Source organism: Mycetomoellerius zeteki, unplaced genomic scaffold (genome assembly GCF_001594055.1).
Source record: "Mycetomoellerius zeteki isolate Tzet28-1 unplaced genomic scaffold, Tzet1.0 scaffold445, whole genome shotgun sequence".
NCBI lineage: Eukaryota > Metazoa > Arthropoda > Insecta > Hymenoptera > Formicidae > Mycetomoellerius > Mycetomoellerius zeteki.
The window spans coordinates 112,397-131,436 of NW_017257441.1; the positions used below are offsets into that span (position 1 = coordinate 112,397).

At 36.0% G+C, this 19,040-nt stretch overlaps 4 protein-coding genes across 14 annotated transcripts in view; 1 reads left to right on the plus strand and 3 right to left on the minus strand.

Moving 5' to 3' along the window:
* LOC108726854 (rac GTPase-activating protein 1-like) overlaps positions 1–6,543 on the minus strand; it is a 7,840-nt gene extending 1,297 nt beyond the window's left edge. The window contains exons 1-5 of one of the 3 annotated variants that reach the window (XM_018454643.1): positions 6,467–6,543; positions 4,718–4,899; positions 4,429–4,583; positions 3,961–4,359; positions 3,610–3,736 (exon numbers count right to left, since the gene is read on the minus strand). In XM_018454643.1, coding sequence (XP_018310145.1) covers positions 3,610–3,736; positions 3,961–4,359; positions 4,429–4,583; positions 4,718–4,888 — 852 coding nt within the window. In that variant the 5' untranslated portion in view covers positions 4,889–4,899; positions 6,467–6,543. Of the gene's footprint in view, positions 1–3,497; positions 3,737–3,960; positions 4,360–4,428; positions 4,584–4,717; positions 4,900–6,466 lie in introns of those variants that run through there. The other 2 variants (XM_018454642.1, XM_018454644.1) reach the window with 2 other exon arrangements.
* On the plus strand, positions 3,604–8,268 carry LOC108726852 (putative methyltransferase NSUN6). Of its 3 annotated transcripts, none has more exons than XM_018454637.1 (8): positions 3,604–3,658; positions 5,634–5,932; positions 6,024–6,146; positions 6,483–6,678; positions 6,763–6,925; positions 7,121–7,331; positions 7,533–7,820; positions 7,936–8,268. In XM_018454637.1, exons 2-8 carry the CDS (start codon positions 5,768–5,770, stop codon positions 8,206–8,208), a joined length of 1,419 nt encoding a protein of 472 aa, XP_018310139.1. In that variant the 5' UTR covers positions 3,604–3,658; positions 5,634–5,767; the 3' UTR covers positions 8,209–8,268. The 3 variants fall into 3 exon arrangements, with proteins under 3 accessions (XP_018310139.1, XP_018310141.1, XP_018310140.1); XM_018454639.1 differs by having other exon boundaries at positions 3,639–3,658; positions 5,747–5,932; XM_018454638.1 differs by lacking the exon at positions 3,604–3,658 and adding an exon at positions 3,729–3,818 and having other exon boundaries at positions 5,715–5,932.
* Positions 6,637–11,069, minus strand: LOC108726853 (uncharacterized). The gene is made up of 8 exons (XM_018454641.1): positions 10,904–11,069; positions 10,395–10,530; positions 10,052–10,313; positions 9,770–9,877; positions 9,482–9,678; positions 9,272–9,397; positions 8,776–8,866; positions 6,637–6,707 (listed from the first exon to the last, which is right to left on the minus strand). Exons 1-7 carry the CDS (start codon positions 10,936–10,938, stop codon positions 8,786–8,788), a joined length of 945 nt encoding a protein of 314 aa, XP_018310143.1. The 5' UTR covers positions 10,939–11,069; the 3' UTR covers positions 6,637–6,707; positions 8,776–8,785.
* A 1,489-nt stretch (positions 11,070–12,558) lies between these two features.
* The window catches only part of Chro (chromodomain-containing protein chromator), a 6,680-nt gene continuing 198 nt past the window's right edge, over positions 12,559–19,040 (minus strand). For 2 of the 7 annotated variants that reach the window (XM_018454651.1, XM_018454652.1), the window contains exons 2-10: positions 17,462–17,549; positions 17,110–17,252; positions 16,764–17,007; positions 16,488–16,663; positions 16,265–16,404; positions 15,969–16,178; positions 15,774–15,856; positions 13,105–15,618; positions 12,559–12,912 (exon numbers count right to left, since the gene is read on the minus strand). In XM_018454651.1, the coding sequence (XP_018310153.1) occupies positions 12,815–12,912; positions 13,105–15,618; positions 15,774–15,856; positions 15,969–16,178; positions 16,265–16,404; positions 16,488–16,663; positions 16,764–17,007; positions 17,110–17,252; positions 17,462–17,516 (3,663 nt within the window). In that variant the 5' untranslated portion in view covers positions 17,517–17,549 and the 3' untranslated portion in view covers positions 12,559–12,814. The other 5 variants (XM_018454650.1, XM_018454649.1, XM_018454648.1 and 2 more) reach the window with 5 other exon arrangements.

Sequence of the window (19,040 nt, forward strand, 5' to 3'; positions counted from 1 at the left end):
GCCATTCATAAAACGGTTGCAAAACTGTTGAGTCTGCTGAACGCAGCCATTATAAATTAGACTTAAAGGAGCGTTTATATGGTTTATATGAATACTCAAAGGTGATTGGTCAGTTTTTACAGATTACGGCATATGGCATACGGTTCCGGTCAATATAAACGCTCCCTAAAGTCTGCAGCCTGATTTATAATGGCCGTAAGTCCGGATCTACAATAGATGTTTTAAGATTTAAGCCGTAAGAAATTGACCAATTACCCCGGATCTACAATAGAGTTTTAAGCCTTAAACCATAAGAAATGGACGAATCATAGTCGATTATTCTTCTCGAATTCGACTGTAATTGGTCAGTTTCTTACGACTTAAGGCTTAAAACACCTATTGTACAATAGATCCGGGGTTACAGTCGAATCGGAGGGGAATAATCGACTGTGATTCGCCCATTTCTTATGGTTTAAGGCTTAAAACTCTATTGTAGATCCCGCTGAACCGTTAACTTATGCCGGTGCCGGTAAAGTTGAACCATAGGATTTCAATGCTTTCGTTCATACTAACTTGCCGTATTAGTATGAATGAAAGCATTGAAATTCTATGGTTGAACTTTACCGGCACCAGCATAAGTTAACGGTTACGGCCATTATAAATCAGGCTGAAGTTCGTAAGCGAAATAGTTGAAATCCGTTTCGCTTACGGACTTACTCTACGCTCTGTTACATCCCTAGCTACAAGTGAACGATCGATCAGTATAGAATTAACGTCAATCGACGTTGAATTAACATTGATTTTACGTTGAGCGACGTTGAATCAACATCGATTTGAAGTTCATCGACTAATCATTAATGGCTCAGCTGGAAAATTAGCTTACTCCCGACATGATTACAGTCTCTACTGCTACTGTTCATTGTAGACAACGCATTGTCTACAATGGACAGTAGCAGTAGTAGATTAAGAAGTTGGCGTAGAAATCAACCAATCATAATCGAATGTGAGAAGAATAATCAACCATGATTGATCGATTTCTACGCCTACTTCTTAATCCATTACTGCTACTGCCCATTGTAGACCACGCAACAGGCTGCTTTCCTTTTAGGAGACACAGTCGACATAAGTGGACACAAATGTCGTTCTATCTTTGTCACTCTCTGAATGTCAAGGATAGAACGACGCTTGTGTTGATTTGTGTTATCAAATGGGAAGCAGTGATAGTTGATTATCCTTCTCATTCGATTATGATTAGTTGATTTCTACACCTACTCTTTAATCCGCTACTACTACTGTCCATTAGACCACGCATTATATATATATTTGGGCGTTGAAAAGTAATGAAAAGATGTTAGGTGAAAAAAGTGCAAGCAACGAGAACAGGGAATCGATTGTGTATCTTGAAATGAGGTGAAAATTACAAAAGTGAGCAAATTCACTAGATATTGACCAATTAAATTATGATTATTCTAGTGAATTTGCTCGCTTTTGTAATTTTCACCTCATTTCGAGATACGCAATCGACTTATCGACCCCCAGCAGACCTATTGGCTGCGTTCAGCAGATTCAACAGTTTTGCAACCATTTTATGATTCATCGCGCTGATTGGATTATAGGACGGAATCCATAAACGTTGCTTAAGATTCGAGATGGTCTTAAGCTAGTGCATGAATCAATCAGAGAGCCGTATTAGCATTTTAAGACATTGATTGAGATTAAAGCCTGATTTATAATGGCCGTAACCGTATACTAACTTACCGTATTAGTATGAACGAAAGCATTGAAATCCTATGGTTGAACTTTACCGGCACCGGCATAAGTTAACGGTTACGGCCATTATAAATCAGGCTTAAGACCAGACTATGAATTCCGTCCATACTTTTAGATTTAGGTCCAATTCCACAACTCCCTGTTAACTCTTAATCGAGGTTCAACTTATTCACTGTCTCTTTTCAATTTTAGAATTAGAAAGAGTTGAGGAACAAGTTGAACCTCGGTTAAAGCCCATGGCACAAAAACGTAAGGCCGTAAGACGTAAGCAGTAAGGAAATCGTAAAGCCCATGGCACATACAAAAACGTAAGACGTAATCAGTAAGCGAATTGGCCAATCGCGATAGAGACCGTAAGGCCAGTAGCGAATTCAATGGTCGCGTTCAGCAGACTCAACTGTTGCGGAGCGGATCAATGAGCTCTCGCTGCTATTGGATGATCTAAAAGAATACACCAATAGCAGTGAGCGCTCACGGATCCGCTCCACAACAGTTGAGTCTGCTGAACGCGACCAATCTTACGATTTCTTTACTGCTTACGTATTACGGCCTTACGTTTTTGTATGTGCCATGGGTTTAAGTTCGGACCTACAATAGGTGTTTTAAGACTTAAGCCGTAAGAAATTGATCAATTACAGTCGAATCCGAGGGAAATAATCGACTGTGATTCGCCAATTTTTTATGGCTTCAGGCTTAAAACCCTATTGTAGATCTGGGGTAACCCCGGATCTACAATAGGTATTTTAAGCCTTAAGCCATAAGAAATTGACCAATTACAGTCAAATCCGAGGGGAATAATCGACTGTGATTCGCCCATTTCTTATGGCTTAAGGCTTAAAACCCTATTGTAGATCCGGACTAATGCGGGGTCTACAATAGAAGTCGTAGCGGTCGTAGGGTCTTACAATAGAAGTCGTAGAAAATTGACCAATCACAGTTGATTATTCTTCTCATATTCGACTGCAATTGGTCAATTTTCTACGACTGCTACTTCTATTGTAGACCCCGCATAAAGCGTCGTTTACAATGAATAGTAACAGTAGTGGTAAGGCTATAAGACACATCGGGAGTAAGCTAATTTCCTGGTATAATAGGGCATAGAATAAGTCCGTAAACAAACAAAAGAGTAGAACGTAGGAAATGCATTTCAACCGTTCTTACGGACTTACTTTATGCCCTATTATAGTGGAAAATCAGCTTACTCCCGATGTGTCTTACAGCCTTACCATTACTGTTACTGCTCATTATAGACGATGCTTAAGAGTTAACCGTGAGTTGTGAAACTGGGCCTTAACCCCGGATCTACAATAGAATTTTAAGCCTTAAGCCATAAGAAATGGGCGAATCACAGTCGATTATTCCCCTTGGATTCGACTATAATTGGTCAGTTTCTTATGGCTTAAGTCTTAAAACACCTATTGTAGATCCGGACTAAAGGCCATCACACGTACAAAAATTTTAGTCGTAATCATAAGGTCGCAAGCAAATCAACCAATCACAATCAAAATTATGCGTTTCAAAACGCTCGACTGTGATTGGCTGATTTGCTTAAGGCCTTACGATTACGACTAAAATTTTTTTACGTGTAATGCGTGGTCTACAATGGGCAGTAGCAGTAGTGGATTAAGAAGTTTGCGTAGAAATCAACCAATCATAATCGAATGTGAGGAGAATAATCAACCATGATTGATCGATTTCTACGCCTATTTCTTAATTCACTACTGTTACTGTCCATTGTAGACCACGCATGATGGCCTTAAAGGAATAGTCTGGAATAGTCCTATCTCAGCGAAGAATCATAAAACGGTTGCAAAACTGTTGAGTCTGCTGAACGCAACCATTATTTCGTGCAGTACTTACAGATCCACCAAATAACATTGCTGATTTTCCACGTTCGCATGGAACTAAAGTAACTTGAATCTTGCATTCTGTGTGACATGTAATAGGACAATCTCTACATTTCAGTGCTATCTTTCCAAACCTGATTCTGACATCAAACAGAAGGAAAATGAAATAACTTGGTCTAAAAGGGCCGGTTGTTCCACCTTTTGGTAAATTTTACCTGTTAGGTAAATCTGATAATTCGCCCATGTGATTGGATAATCTTGCTACTTACCCAGGTAAAATTTACCAAAAGGTGGAACGGGGTCTAAATCTTTAATTGTATCCTCATTATATAACTGTCACTATAATCATCTTCATAGATATTACCTTTTACCACATGGAGTACATGTTTCCGGTTTAATAACTATCTTTGATATAAAGCTATGATTAGCAGAAGACACTTGGACCTTGGATGATTTAGAATCAATATTTTCTTTGTTAGATGCAATTTGAGTTGTGACAGGTACAGAGTGTGCATTATCTTTTGCCTTAATAGCTTTAATTTTCGCTGTTACTCCATCTGACGAATTAAATTCTACAATTTTATCTAATGTGTCACACCGTTTATTCATAGAATATTCACCATTAGGTTTATACTCTTTCCACTTTTTTTCTCTCTGAACCTTTATGATAGTATCGGTATCCAAATCATCTTCTGACTTGGATAAACAATTTAAGTCACTTAATATCGAACCTGTAGAATCTGTTTCCGCTATTGTAGTCAGACTATAAAAATCATCAAGTTTTCATATAAATAGAATATTATTATACTTTTTATGCTAGTTCTATACCTACTGTCTATCACTCCATTTGTCTTGGACAGTTAAATTATTATTTTTAAATTCGATTTCAGGTTTATTAAGAAATTCTAGCTTTTTTTTTATATCTTCGTTCAAATTTATTTCTCTGTCATGAAATAACACCTTTTTAGCCATGTTGATTTGACTTTCCTTTCAAACACAAACATACTTGATTTAAAACTAAATGATAAACATTTTATAATTTAATAATATCTATATATCTTTGAAACAATTTTTTATATGAGAGAGCTTAGAAAGGAAATTAATGTTAGAAGAAGTTTTACCAGCAAGTTTTTATGATGCTCAATCGTTCGACGTTTACGTTTTTCCTCCTCTAAATTTCTTCTAGCATGACATAATTTCTGATGAAGACTTGCAGTTTCTCGGCGGATTCGATCTAAATCTAAACGAAGTTGTTGATACTCTTCCAAAGGTAGACATTTTATTTGGGGCATATTGATCAGAACTGTGTTAAAAAAATAAAACACAAGTATTGTATTAATTTATCGCGAGTGTCTATATATAAAAGAAAAATAAATTTATTACAATACGTATTGTCTGGATAACTTTAATTATATTTTATTGTTATTGTTAATTATATGCTACGTGGCCGTAATCATAAAGACATTTATTTTTTTATTTTTAAATGATCATCTTGGCAAACACTAACATACATACATATATATATATATATCATACATGAGTATTATAATTTTCTCATTCAACAAATAAGTATAATATAACGCTTTTGTACGTAACAGTTACAATGTTGGAAATAGGAAATTATAATATTGATATATCATGTTACCAGCTGTTAGTTGATATTTACTAGGATAGCAATGATAATTAAATATGCGAAAAGCGCAATTAAGTGGTTTTGTATATACATCAAACTTCCATTTATAGTCCATTACTCACATAGGATGTTGCCATGTCCTGTAAATGTCAAGAATTGATAATTTTGTGTTTTCTAATTCAGCTAAACTTGCCACATAAAAGTAAATAGCTGCATAGCAAATGAGAATTGTTATGAAAATAGAAGAAATTTTTATGCGAGAGTTTTATCAACCACTACGCGTTTTGTATAATCAATTATCCTTCAAATCCTTCATTTTTACCAAATGGTTAAATAGAAATTTCCTAGTTAATAAAATATATTCCTATATGTGTTTAAAAGAGATTTTGAACAACAATTCACAGAAGATATTCAAAATTTCGCGGAAATTTATCTGGATCTGAAAATATCTATCTAAATTATAAATTGTGCCGATGATATATTAGACATTTAACTAACTGCTGAATAATAATTGAAGAGCAATTGCACGAAGATTTGCATGAAGATAATAAGTAAGAAAAATAGAAAAAGAGAGATGACGTCATTACAAGGGTTATTATATTGTTTGCCTTTTAAACATAAGCTTGAAATACGTGATGAATTAATAGCAGACTTGAGAAAAGCGATAATTAACAATAAATACTTAGAACAATCTGAAATCGAGGTATTTTAACAAAATTTTCATAAATTATCTTACTGTTATTACACAAAATCAAATATTTTCTATTTGTATTAAAGAAAAACAAAAATTGTAGGAAAAGGTTGATGCTCTTTGTAAATGGTTATGTACAACGCCTAAGAAGAGCTTTTATAGACTAGATCGTTTTACGGATTATTTTACGAACGATCTGGACAATTTATATAAAGCATTAAAACAGGTACATCAAAAAAATAAATCAATTTTTTTTAATAACACATAATTATGATATTTAATAATTTTGATGCCGATCAATAAGAAGCAGTTATAATCGATACATGAATTGTTTTCCAGTCACAAACTATATTATAAAAAAAACTTACACTTAAATATTTCTCGTATATTCCAAGATCCAAGACATATTATATATATAATCTTGACATATCTGAGATACATTGTGATTTGTCTTTTGTCCTAGATATATTCTGTATAATGTATAGTATATTCCTATCATTTCTAGGTACGTACTTTTTTTTTACAAAAAAATTTTACATGTAATACTTATATATTATGTTAGGATGGCAAACCGGATCCATCTATTCACTTCTTACCAGATCTTCCAAATGGAATAGTTGCAGTTGATAGTTGGGATTTTTCGGTATCTCTTGATTTAAAGATATATCCAGATGAAATTATTGTTGACGCTATATGTGGTGCGGCTGTGCTAAGAGGTTCTCATGTTTATGCTCCTGGCGTTATTGGAATGCCAAATGGTAAAGTCTTTGTGTACATAGAATTCTTTCTGTTATTAAAAGTATCTGTAAAAGAATCTTGTAATTAAATTTATTTAATTATAGGTTTAAGCATTAATACTAAAGTTAGTGTATTCGCTGATGTTACTGGTCAATGTAAGAAAGGTTTAATTAAACCATATGCAAATAGTAATAAGATATATTTAGGTAACGGCATTCTTCGACAAACAAGGAAAGAATTATTTTGCAAAGCAGCTAGAAATCCACGGTATAGAGTTTCAAATATACGCGAGAATGGAATTAGTTAGCTTACTTAATTATGTTAGAATTATCGTTATAAAGAACTACACATTATACATTTAAATTGTAGATGTTACATAATATTTCAGTGTTGAAATTTTACACGCATGATAACTTTATTGGTTATTAAATCTTTTCTATTTTCTACTAAATTGTTTTCCAGTGGTATTACAATAATTATGACTGATGTAATCTCACGAGTTCCACAATTGAATGTAAATAATGAATTTTTGAGACCACATGCATTATTACAAAATTTGCCCTCTATTGTGTGTAGCCTAGTTTTAAATCCTCAACCAGGTGAAACAATCCTGGACATGTGTGCTGCACCTGGTAACAAAACCACACATATTTCCTTGCTTATGAAAGGACAGGTAAATGTTTAAAGAAAAAAAGGATTTATTTGTTACATAGTATGTAACATCTCATTATTCTTTCCAATTATTGTGCACTTTATCTATTTAAATTCGCACAAGCACGAAACGATAACAATAAAAAAAAAGTAAATATATGTAGTGTAGTGATTGTATAGTGTATTCACTGAATTTAATTGTCATCTTTGATATAATTTCCAGGGTACATTAATAGCTCTGGAAAAAAATTCAGGTAAAGTGAAACGATTTAAGGAAAAATGTAATGATAAAAATATAAAAATATTTTGTTATGATGCTACAAAGGCTGTCATCGAACGAGAGCATAGTTTCGTCCATACCGACGAACCTCCATTCGAAGAAAATTATTTCGATCGTATTCTCTTAGATACTCCATGCAGTGCGTTAGGTCAAAGACCGCAATTATACAATACAATCACGTCCGTGCAACTTCATTCTTACGTTCCTTTGCAGCGAAATCTCTTTTCTATCGTGAGTACACAAATTAAATTATTTGCTACATAAATATGTATCTGTTATACATATATATATATATATATATACACTTAGATTAAACTTTAAGAAAGATAAATACTGTTATACATAGGCTGTACGTCTTTTGAAACCAAAAGGGACATTGGTGTATAGTACATGCACTATCACAATAGCAGAGAATGAAGGAATTATCGCTTGGGCATTGAAACAATTTCCAAAATTGCAATTACAATCTGTCAAAGATCAAATAAAAACAGACAAATATGGCACTCGAGGATACATTATAGATGGTTTAACGAATGAGAATGCGACAAAAGTATGTAGATTTGGTCCTGAAAGTGATTCTGTTGGATTTTTTATTGCACGTTTGAATAAATGTTCCTAAGATGGTGAAATTGATCGAAACTGTATCACACAATACTTTAATAAAGAGAGAGAGAAAGAGAAAGAGTTTCTTTGTTGACTTAATAAATTTGTAATATTCTTGGCTGAAATCTAAAAACATTTATTGTCATCTTCTTTACGATAGTAAAGAAGAAGAATCTAAGAGCGGGGGGGGGGGGGGCGGGGAAAGTTTGGAAGAAGTTTAAAAAGGCGATCATGCCAAGAAAAAAAGAGAAAATGTCTATTTCGAAGATCTCTTTTCGCAAAAAGAATTTTTTGTTTCTAAAAATGGGATGTCCACAACCCACTTTATGGCCGTATTCCGATATATTTACACTACTAGTACTGAAAATCTATGATATACTTACGTCACTTGAAGTATAAACTTTCAGTCCTGGTAATATTTATCGAAATATGGTCATTGTTTCTTACCATTGTGTTTATAACTTTTTTATCAATATATATACGAATATGGTAAAAAATGGTACATTTTTGTGAATACATATACATATACGAATACATATACATGTACGAATACATATACGAATACATATAAATAAGTATATACCTTTCTACTATTATTCGTATATGACTCCATCTCCAATGATCTCTGTCGTTACTACGGAACAATTGTTGCAAATCGCATATAATGTTTCCACCTGATTTTAGAAAAAAGAAATTTAGAAAAAACAGTATTGCAACATATCTAAATACACATGTACAAATACCTAAGTTGAGATCTTTTCATATTTAGATACAGTACTAGGTACCGTATGTAATTTCCACTAAAATATCTAAGATACTTTATCAAAAAGGTATCTATAGGTACTTTTTTGGAAGTATCCAAGTATTTAGATACTTTAAGGAAAATCGCATACCGTACCTACTTATACCTATATAGTACTACCTATAAAAAATAGCAAGATCTCAGTTATATATATATTAATATATTGTACATACATGTACATGTGTATCTAGATATATTCTAACACTGGGAAAAAAAGAAGGAAAGACATCTAACAGAAAAAGTATGAAAAGTTTATTTCTTTTGCATTATAATTTACATGCATTCCATGAGCATCAGGGAAGAAGTAGAGGTACAGATATATATGCTCTTGTGGTTTGAGGGTAAAATACATAGGCCATATAGCAAAAGATGATAAAATCAGTATATTATTGTTAGTAACATCCTAAAATAAGATAGGAATATACTTGTATAGTTATTGTCAATAACTACTTTTCTATTTTTTTATAATACCATTATTTATTTTTACCTCGATGTGCATCGAGCACCAATCTGTTTCGCTCATAATAAAGAATCTTCCTTCGCCACCGACATTTTTAATCATCAGGGGTAAGGTAACTTGTTCACCTACCAGACACTCCCCACAGTCAAAGCTCTTTAATTTCCTATATCGCATTATGCTTTCTATAGATGTATCTGATGCACTCTTATCTGTGTCGTTAAACTGTAAGTTTTTGTTAAAATAGTTAAATTTTTTAACTAGTAACTGTGTAATTATTTTGAATGTCATTAAAAATTAGAAAATAGAGCTATATTGCCTCATAAGAATCCATTTGTCGATATGGAATTTTTATAATCCAATTCGTGTCCTTTACCATCGTATGCAGTTCTTTCAATGAATATTGGAAATAGGGAATATTAATCACTATAAAAAAAACAATGATATATATATATATATATATATATGGAAGATTACAATTCTGAATTTTTCTTACGTATTAATTTTCTACATTTAATATTTATATATTTTGCATATTTTTTCATACGTGTAACTGGTAACATGTATCGACGAGTTTATTACAATTGTAAATTCATTTACCTCTCAATAATGGTGGATCTCGATACCCGCGTAATTTAACAATTACCGAACGTCCTTGTTGCACATTTATTACTAATGTTTCATCGGGTTCGTCCAAGATATCGCAACGAAAGAAAATAATCAATTTTCTATGCAATCCTGGAGAAATATTCCCTGTTTGTGTTTTAGGTTCGATCATGACAGTGAATTGAGAATAATTAGGTCTTGCCATTAATTGAAATCTGACTGAAGAATTGCTCACGTTTTGTAGCATGACAACTTTCTATAATGAAGGGGAATCAGAAGAGGTAGATAGAGAAGAGAAATAGAATAGTATTTTCAAAAATTATATATTTTTATATACCTGGTATAATTTATTCGATTTATAATTGCGAAATTCCACAGAATTAGGGATTGCAATTAAGATTGTTTTTTGTAATTTTGGTTTTGAGTTACCTCTCTTTGGTCGTCTAACTGATGAGAAAGTTGATTCGACTTTTCTGAGAAAGAATTAATGATACATAACGTGTGTGCGTGTGTGTATCTCCATTGTTTTTTTATCGTTTTTCTAAATAGATTTTTAATATATGCAGGTCTCGATGTCTTAAATTAACACGTTGTCCGCATTCAACGCATACATTCTGTAATTAACTAAGAAAAAGAAAACAGCTATGATATAGGTTGCGTTTCGTTATTCACTGCAAATACTGAAAATCTATAGTTCACGTTATGTATATTATAGATTATATGATATTATAGCCTCGTTTTTTTAATTTAATTATAGAATACAGACAAGGGATTAATTCAAGAGAGAAGTACATATATTTAAAATTTATTAGGAAGTGATAAAAACAATGAAAATTTTTATAATACCTGACACAAAAACTTGTCATGAAGATTATAGACATTGAAGTTTCTAATAACAGGATTTGTTATAGGATATAACGTTTCGAAAATAGACTTGACTTGTAAAAAGTTATAATTTTATGTTTATTAAAAGCGTATTAAAAGCGATATTAATGGAATAAACTTGAGAACTAAATACTTATGAATAACATTTATGACACATTTCAGCATTTTTCAAATATACGAAGCTAAAATAAAATATCGTCGGTATTTGAGACCTCATTTTTCGTTTTTGTTTAATTTAAAAAATTTTTTCAAAACAAAAAAGAAAGGAACAGATTAACAGAAGGAAAAAATATTGAAACCACGTTCATTTTCATTGCAGGAATCGCAAATAGATTTTGCGTGAAAATTAAAATTATTTATTTCACAACATCTATATGTTATATAAATTATTTACGGAATTAAATTTTTACTCCATGCGTAAAGCCTGTATCACACCACGCATTGGAGATTAGAATTCGATCAGTCAGATAATTTTAATTTTAATTCATTTTGTTCTGAATTCTAATCTTTAATTCGTAATCCTCAAACTCCAATGAATAATGTGATACGGACTAGCGGTTACAATAACTAGTTTGCAATATCTTAGGATTACCTGCAACTACTCAAGTAGGAACGGGTTTAATAATAGAATGCAAATTGATACTCCGTTCAACAACATTGTATTTTAAGCTTTATAGGTTCAGAAATTATAAGTGTTTCATTAGAGTGCACTTATGTATTTATTCTATAGATAAGCATACACAATCCATGTGATGGTTGCATCATAGCAAAATTGATTGGATGCATTAATGTGCATTTTAGCGCACATTTAAAAGGCTATCGTAAATTGATACAAAGGCATTGCATACAGTGCGAATTCAATTCGGATGAGATGCTCTTTGACAAAACAATTTATTACATTTGATAAATTATCTCTTGTGCCAATTTTTCCATCAAATTTCTTATATTATAGTTTATAGTTGGATTAGGGTTACACTAGACTTTTAATCTGTAGCGCGGATATTAGTACATCCAATTAAATTTTTGTTATAAAACACATGTTACAATCATATAATGAATACAGCATACATATCTATCGGAGACAGCATAATTTTTTAGAAGAATATTTCACATTCTCTCACAATTTTATCCGTTCTCATACAACTATGAGATAAAATAAGGAATAAGAAATTTTTGTTTCGGCTAAATAGTATTGCGATATTCTTTACATGCTTTATGCTTTAATTGGATGGATTCAATTTTCCTTAGCATCCGACAATCATACCGTATCATCACCTTGGACTTTGTATGCATGGAATAAGATTTCTTTTTACCAAAGCTTATTATTGATTGGAAAATATAAAACCCCATATTATACTTTACTATTCTACAAATACAATGTTTGCTTTGTCGCGCATACTATATCACTGCATTGAAAGTACTGTTTTATCTTTGTGTTTCGTATTTCTCTGTGCTATCCGATATCATTAAAGTTTAACATAAAATGTGGAGATGTCTGTAAATTGTTTTACATTCAGACATTTATATGTATGTTCACATACATTTTGTGTGTGTATGTGTATGTGTGTGTGTGTGTGTGTGTGTGTGTACGTATGTATGTATAAACATATTTCTTTTTTGTTTAATCTAAAAATTTAACTTTTTCTTGGTGTGCTGATTTTTTTACAGTATACCAGCTATTTTTCCGTCTTACAACATTTAGTCTAGTCATTGAATATTAAGACGTCATTAACGTGCAATTGTACGAACGTTGAACGTTTATACATATATACAATTCACGATCACGTTTTAAACGTACAATATGCGCGTAACGTGCAATTCGATGCATTGGTATGGTATTTTATTAGCATATGCGCAAAATGATATCCGTTTTCACTTATCAAGTTCCAAAGCAGCATACTGCTCCTCATCCACTTCGGTCATCATTAAATTTCCGTCCGGTAACAACAGTACTACCCTCCTGGTTCCTCCTAAAAGGGGAAAAAATTAGAAATTGATTGAAAGTATTAAATATTTCATTCTTTCTATGCACAAGAAGTTTCGATAATTTTGTCATTACCAATATACATCGTTTGTATTTCACGTTAGGAGTACGTTGAGCAAAACTTTCGGAATCTTTACTTGAAAATAAAGAGATGCAACAAAGCGAATATCATTATTACCTGGAGTGGGTTCTTCAGCTTGCACCACTTGAGCTATAACGGACTGTCCCTCGTTATGTCCATCGTTATCTTCTTGGGTTCCACTTACATCGGACGCATTTGCGTTATCCATTATAGACATAACCATTGAATTTTCCGTTGGTTCTCCTCCATCTTCCTTTACATAAAACTGGGGCGTGAGATTTACTTGATCGGGGATCAACTGCGCTACAGCTTCAGCTACCGCATGATCCAACGTCAAGACTGATCCGTCATCTCCTTGTTGCTCGGTGGTGACATATACACATTGCTGCTCGCCATCGGCGCCATGCGTCACGAGAAGGGTCTGTCCATCCTCGGCTTGGCTCGCGACTTGATAGACGACGCCATGTTCGGCTATAGTAACTAGATTGGATGTATCATCCGTCGTTATTTTTTTCTCCTCCGGTATCTTTTCCCCAGTCTTGACGTCCGCCGTTGTCACTGACATAGTAACGGTAGATGTTGCTGGAACTGTCGACAATACTGTAGTAATGGATGTTTCAGCGGAACTAGAAACGACGGTTTCTGTCGAAGATGTTGCTGTGGATACAGGCTGTGGAGCGGCGGTCACCGCTACTGTAGAAGTAGTATCGTCCAAGCAAGGTAAATCTGGTGCAGATATTGTTACATTCGATAGATTAATCTGTGCTGTTTCACTATCTTGGACAATGGTGCCGGTCGTACCACCTGGACTCATCTCTACTCTCATGATACCACCGCTTTCGGTGAGCGAGTCAAGAGAAGGTAAGACCAATTCAGCGGTGGCATTGGTAGATGCAGCTGCAGGAACGGTGGTTGTGGTTGTAGTGGATGTAGTGGTGATAGTATTGGTATTGGTGTTGGCGACGACAGTCGTAGCCGTGGCTAGATCTTCTGACATAGCTTCGGACGTGTTAGTAACTGTTTTTGTTATAGTCGAATTTGTTGTTGTTTCACCAGGTTCAGGTTCACCCGGTTGCTCAATCGGTTCACCATCTGGGCCAATTATGCGTCCCGTGAGAGGACATAATGTAAATGGACGCGGTGGACTGTCAGGTTCTGGAGCCGTAATGGCATCCGGCTCGGGAGCAGGGGGAAGATCTGATTCATCTTCGCTGCTGCTCTCTTCCGAGCCAATTTCGTGGAATTCCATGTGAAGTCCATCACCTTCCGCCAATTTGCTTTCCTTCGGAGGTTTCGTTCCAGTCTGACCTATCGCTGAAGGCGTTTCAGTACCTACTTTCGCTTTGCCTCGTCCCGCAACGGCACGAGCACCTGCCAAAAGTCCACGACCACCCGGTTTTATGCCTGCTGCTTCTTGGGCCTTTCTCTTTACCATTAATAACTTTTGTTGCGGAGATAACAATGATTGTGCCTTACCTACTGGTGTCTTCGAAGACTGTTTTGTTTGTTGTGATGGTGGTTGTTGTTGTGATAGTGGTGGTGGTTGTGGTTGTTGTTGTACTGGACTGGTACCAGTTTTGATTATTTGTTTGGACTGCGGAGATGTTGTGAGTACTGTGAATTTTGGCCTAATTTGTGTGACCGTGCCGGTCACTGTGACAACAGGTGAAACGGTTTGTTGCGTACTTACAACTGTCGTCGTACGCTTTTGCAACACCGGACGCGTCACTTGCGCCTGAATCTGTCTTGGTGCAGGTGCTCTGACGGGCGTACGAATTGTACCAAGAACGCTCGTTGTCGTTGTTGGACGCAATGACGGTCTAGGTAACAAAGGACGACCATCTACCGTTCGCTGAGGCGTGACAGGGGCAGATCTTATACCTGTAGTTATTCTCGGTTGCAAAGTTATCGGTGCCGGCACTGCAGTCACAACATGTATCTGTTGCAATTGCGACGGATCCGGTTTCGGCTGTATTTTTATAGGCTCGCTCTTCTGCACGTTGCCCATTTTCGGTGTAACGGCCTTGGTGACCACCTTCATCTGCGTTACCACTTGGCTTCCGTCCATTTTCGAAACGACTTTCACAGGAGTCATAGAATTGGACTGCGACGTCGAGATTACTTGTTTTTTTATTACGTTTGTATTATCTCGATTTTGAACCATTACGACACCTTGCGTCGTCGGAGATCCTTTAACCGCTAGTTTCCCACTGGGGGACGAATTCAATTTGATGATACCGTCTTTTCGCGACATAACGTAGAGACCGGAAGCCAAATTCGGCATTTGTTTGGGATCGACTTTAACAACCCCCTTAGCACTAGCCACTAAAACAGGCGGTTGGCTAGATTTCGCTCCATCTGGAGATTGCAATCCTAATGATGTTGCCAGATCAGTGGATGAAACAGAGGTTCTGTTGGATCCATTCGACTGCGCATTAGCGCGATTGAATGCACGTTGAATCATGTCGCTACGGCCTAATAGTCTTTCGTCTTCAGATTCCCCAGTCCATTCGTCATCACTGCCTGTGTCACCTTTTGTTCTCTTTGCGGCACTGCTTCCTCCTTCTTCTGAATCGCTCTCTGAATCATCGATCCTCCTTTTACCTAACACTACATTTACACGTACAAATATTAATTTAAATAGCGTATATTTAATACGTCGTTTCATATGTTATTTAATACACGTTTAATATTACATACGTCGATTAATATTACATATGCAAAATTAAATGTCTGCCAAGGGCGCGAGTAATTTAAATACATACGTTCGTTATCTTCATCTTTCATCGAGCCACACCATTGCTTGACTTGATCCATCGCTTTTGATTTACTAGACCGCATCGGGCGTCTACGTATACGCAACAATTAGCAAATTCACATTGAAAATCGCAGTGATTTATAGAATAAAAATGTTTCGTAACTGCACTTTTTAATTAAAAACTAGTTAAATTGTTGCTCACCCTGCTTGAGCCGCCGTACTTGGTCCGGGCTGACTAGTCTCAGCTTTTATCACTGATTTTTGCAATGGCAAACTCGCACGTCCGACGACTTTTGTATTAGCCTGCTGTTGGGCTGCTTTAGACTCCTTTTGCTTGGCGAGACTCCGCTCAAATTCATCCAATAAACTTTTGCATGCTGCTACAGCCTCTGCAGATTCCCATGTATTTTCACTATAAATTTGGAATATTTCAAAATGCACCGTTAGAATTATTAGGGGGGGGGGGGAAGAGATACATGTGATTAATAGAGTACCCACTATGAATAGCCTTCCCATTTGATTAAGTATTCCGAGCATCTCTTTTTTGTATTAAAACGTTTGGCTAATATTTTATCGACAACATATTCTTCATTACTTAGGTCTGCATCTTCTTCGGTAATTGCTTTGCCAGATTTGATCTGCAGAAATATTAAGATAAATAAAGCAGATTCCAAACATGTATTGTATTTTGTTAAACAAGTAGCTTCAAATAGTGTAATACTTTAGGCTTGATCGATGGTTTCAGTCTTGGTTTTTCCTTCTTGTCCACTTCAATTTCCATAGATTCATTCTTCTGTGTTTTTGTTTCCAGTGATTTTGCAGAATCTTTTTTAGCTTCGCCCGTTTCTTCCGGTTGTCCATTTCTGACAACTTTACGAACTATTATAGGTTTGGCACCTGTGCAGCCAATATTAAGTTTATAATGTTAATAAAGGTAACAGCTTTCTTTGTGGTTCTACGAATTTTTATTTCTTAAAAAAAAGAAAAAAACGATCACCTTCGACATTGGTATTTGACTGAATCTGTAGCAAGGTATCCTGCATCTTTGCGTTACTAATTTTTGTAAAAGTTTGTATAGTTTTTCCCGCTGTGACCCATGCCTCCTTCACACGCGTATCCATCATACACCATTTCTGGTACAATGTCCAAGCGCTAGATGTTTCCTTGTCTGAACTTTCTTGCGGAACTTCTTGCGTATTTTTCCATAATAAAAATGCCCATACTTGTGCTTTTCGTCCATTCTACAAATATTAAAGGAACATTTCAAATAAGCAATTTTTCACAATCCGTATAATCTGTATGTGCTGCATACAGATCTAAAGATACAAAGTATAGATACAAACGTCGTTGGGGTCACGAATACATGATGTTTTGGAGCAGGCTCCCTCCTTTGTGCGATGTTCTTGAAACTCTTCGATAAAATGAAAGACAGAATGACACTGTCCACATACCATTACATCTAATCGTCCCATTTCTTCTTGCGCTGCTGATGAAATAGAAAAGTAATTGAAAGCGAAGCACGAGCGATAGTTGAAGTGTGAAACACTTATTACGTGTCATCTTCCGTAAAATAAAAATCTTACCTTAACTCTTTAATATAAAAAAAAAGGATAAAAAGCAAGTCAAATATTATGATTTCCAAGTGATGAAATGATAGAAAATACATAAAAATGTAATAATCGACGTAACGATTACCTTTAATAACGGTGGGTTTATTACCGATGGCTGAAGGGCCATCATCTCCCTCCATTCTGTATACGATTCTCGTCTCGCGATCCCTTTTCTAAAAATTAAATAACAGCATCGTTAAACAGTAAAGGCCAATCACACGTATGTACATACAAAAATTTTAGTCGTATTCGTAAGGCCGTAAGCAAATCGGCCAATCACAGTCGGGCGTTTCAAAATACGAGATCGCAATTTTGATTGTGATTGATCGATTTGCTTGAGACCTTACAATTACGATTACAATTTTTGTATGTGTAATGACCTTTATGGCAGAATGAATAAGGAATTTCTATTCGGCGTACACGATGGATTTTTGAACCACAAAAGAGATGAAGAGACAATGATGGAAAAAGAGAAACGTTGGGATCGAACTTTCCTGACACGAGTTAACTGAATAGGAGGGGGAGGGCGAGAGAGAGAGAGAGAGAGAGAGAGAGAGAGAGAGAGAGAGAGAGAGTGTCTGGTTTACTTGGCGCGAAAAAGGTGAAAACGCGAGCGGAGTATATACATATACACTACATCGTCAAATCAAAGTTTCGCGTTCGGCGATGAGAAAATTGAAGCGCAACGTAGGATGAAGACCGCCAGCGATCGCGGATATCACTGCTTTTCTTCTTCTCGAGAGACATTTTCGCGCTCCTACCACGCCGATTCGTATGTACACTCGTGATCTACAGTTGAACCGCTAGAGTTACGTGGAGCTGACGTGAGCAAGAATGTTCAAGACCGTCGTTACTACGTTTAAATGAAATATATATATATATATATAACGTTCAAATGAAAGCGTCGAGACTGGGCGTGCGGCGTGCGGCAGTCCGGCACCGTGAGACACAAGGCGATTGTAAACGGGGCCAGTGACGATTGCCGCGAATGTGTGAATTATGGACGACACTCGCGCCGAGCCGCGAGCGCTGACTTTGTGACAATTGTGACTCGCCGCGCAATTGTTTCCGCGCCACGATATGTGAATTATGGATGCCGCGCGAAGCCTTATTTACGTCTTACGCTAATAACGAGCGAGACAACTATCTTTCGATCATAAGATTCGAGAGACCGGTGTCATTGGCGCCGTTCTCTTTATCGTCGTCACCGTCACCGTTTGCGTCGTTGTCGTCGTTACCGCGTTGTCGTTGTCGTCGTTGCCGCCGCCGTAGTAGTCGTCGTCGTCGCCACCGCGGTTGTGGTTGGTAGTCGATGCGAGCTCGTCGTCTCTCCACTGTCTCTCACGAGCAAACTCGTCAAAGATGCTCGTCAAAGATGGCTCTCGTCACCGATCTGTACTTTTGTACAAACGACTCACTTCCTGTCTTTACATGAACGCTTTCTGAACACCTCGTGAAATCTCGGGTCGCGATTAACGTTGCGGTCGCGAAAGCGAATCAGCGATGCTCACTTACATACGGTGAAACTGACGAACGGCTAGATTTTCCTCAGCCTGGAAAATGGCTCGCGTTGTCGCGCAAAACTGGACGAAAACAGTACAGCGAGTACAGCGACCATGAGCGATCGCGTCGGCCGACAGTGGCGCCATCAGCGCCATGGCGGG

Bases quoted from the DNA above. Each gene is read 5' to 3' on its own strand.
- LOC108726853 (XM_018454641.1), bottom strand. From the start codon at position 10,938: ATGTCTATAATCTTCATGACAAGTTTTTGTGTCAG. The intron at 10,531-10,903 runs GTATTATAAAAA...ATTCTTTCTCAG, and splicing joins ATGACAAGTTTTTGTGTCAG to AAAAGTCGAATCAACTTTCT. The intron at 9,679-9,769 runs CAATATAGCTCT...ACAAAAACTTAC, and splicing joins ACAAATGGATTCTTATGAGG to AGTTTAACGACACAGATAAG.
- LOC108726852 (XM_018454637.1), top strand. From the start codon at position 5,768: ATGAAGATAATAAGTAAGAAAAATAGAAAAAGAGAGATGACGTCATTA. The intron at 5,933-6,023 runs GTATTTTAACAA...CAAAAATTGTAG, and splicing joins TAGAACAATCTGAAATCGAG to GAAAAGGTTGATGCTCTTTG. The intron at 7,332-7,532 runs GTAAATGTTTAA...TATAATTTCCAG, and splicing joins CCTTGCTTATGAAAGGACAG to GGTACATTAATAGCTCTGGA.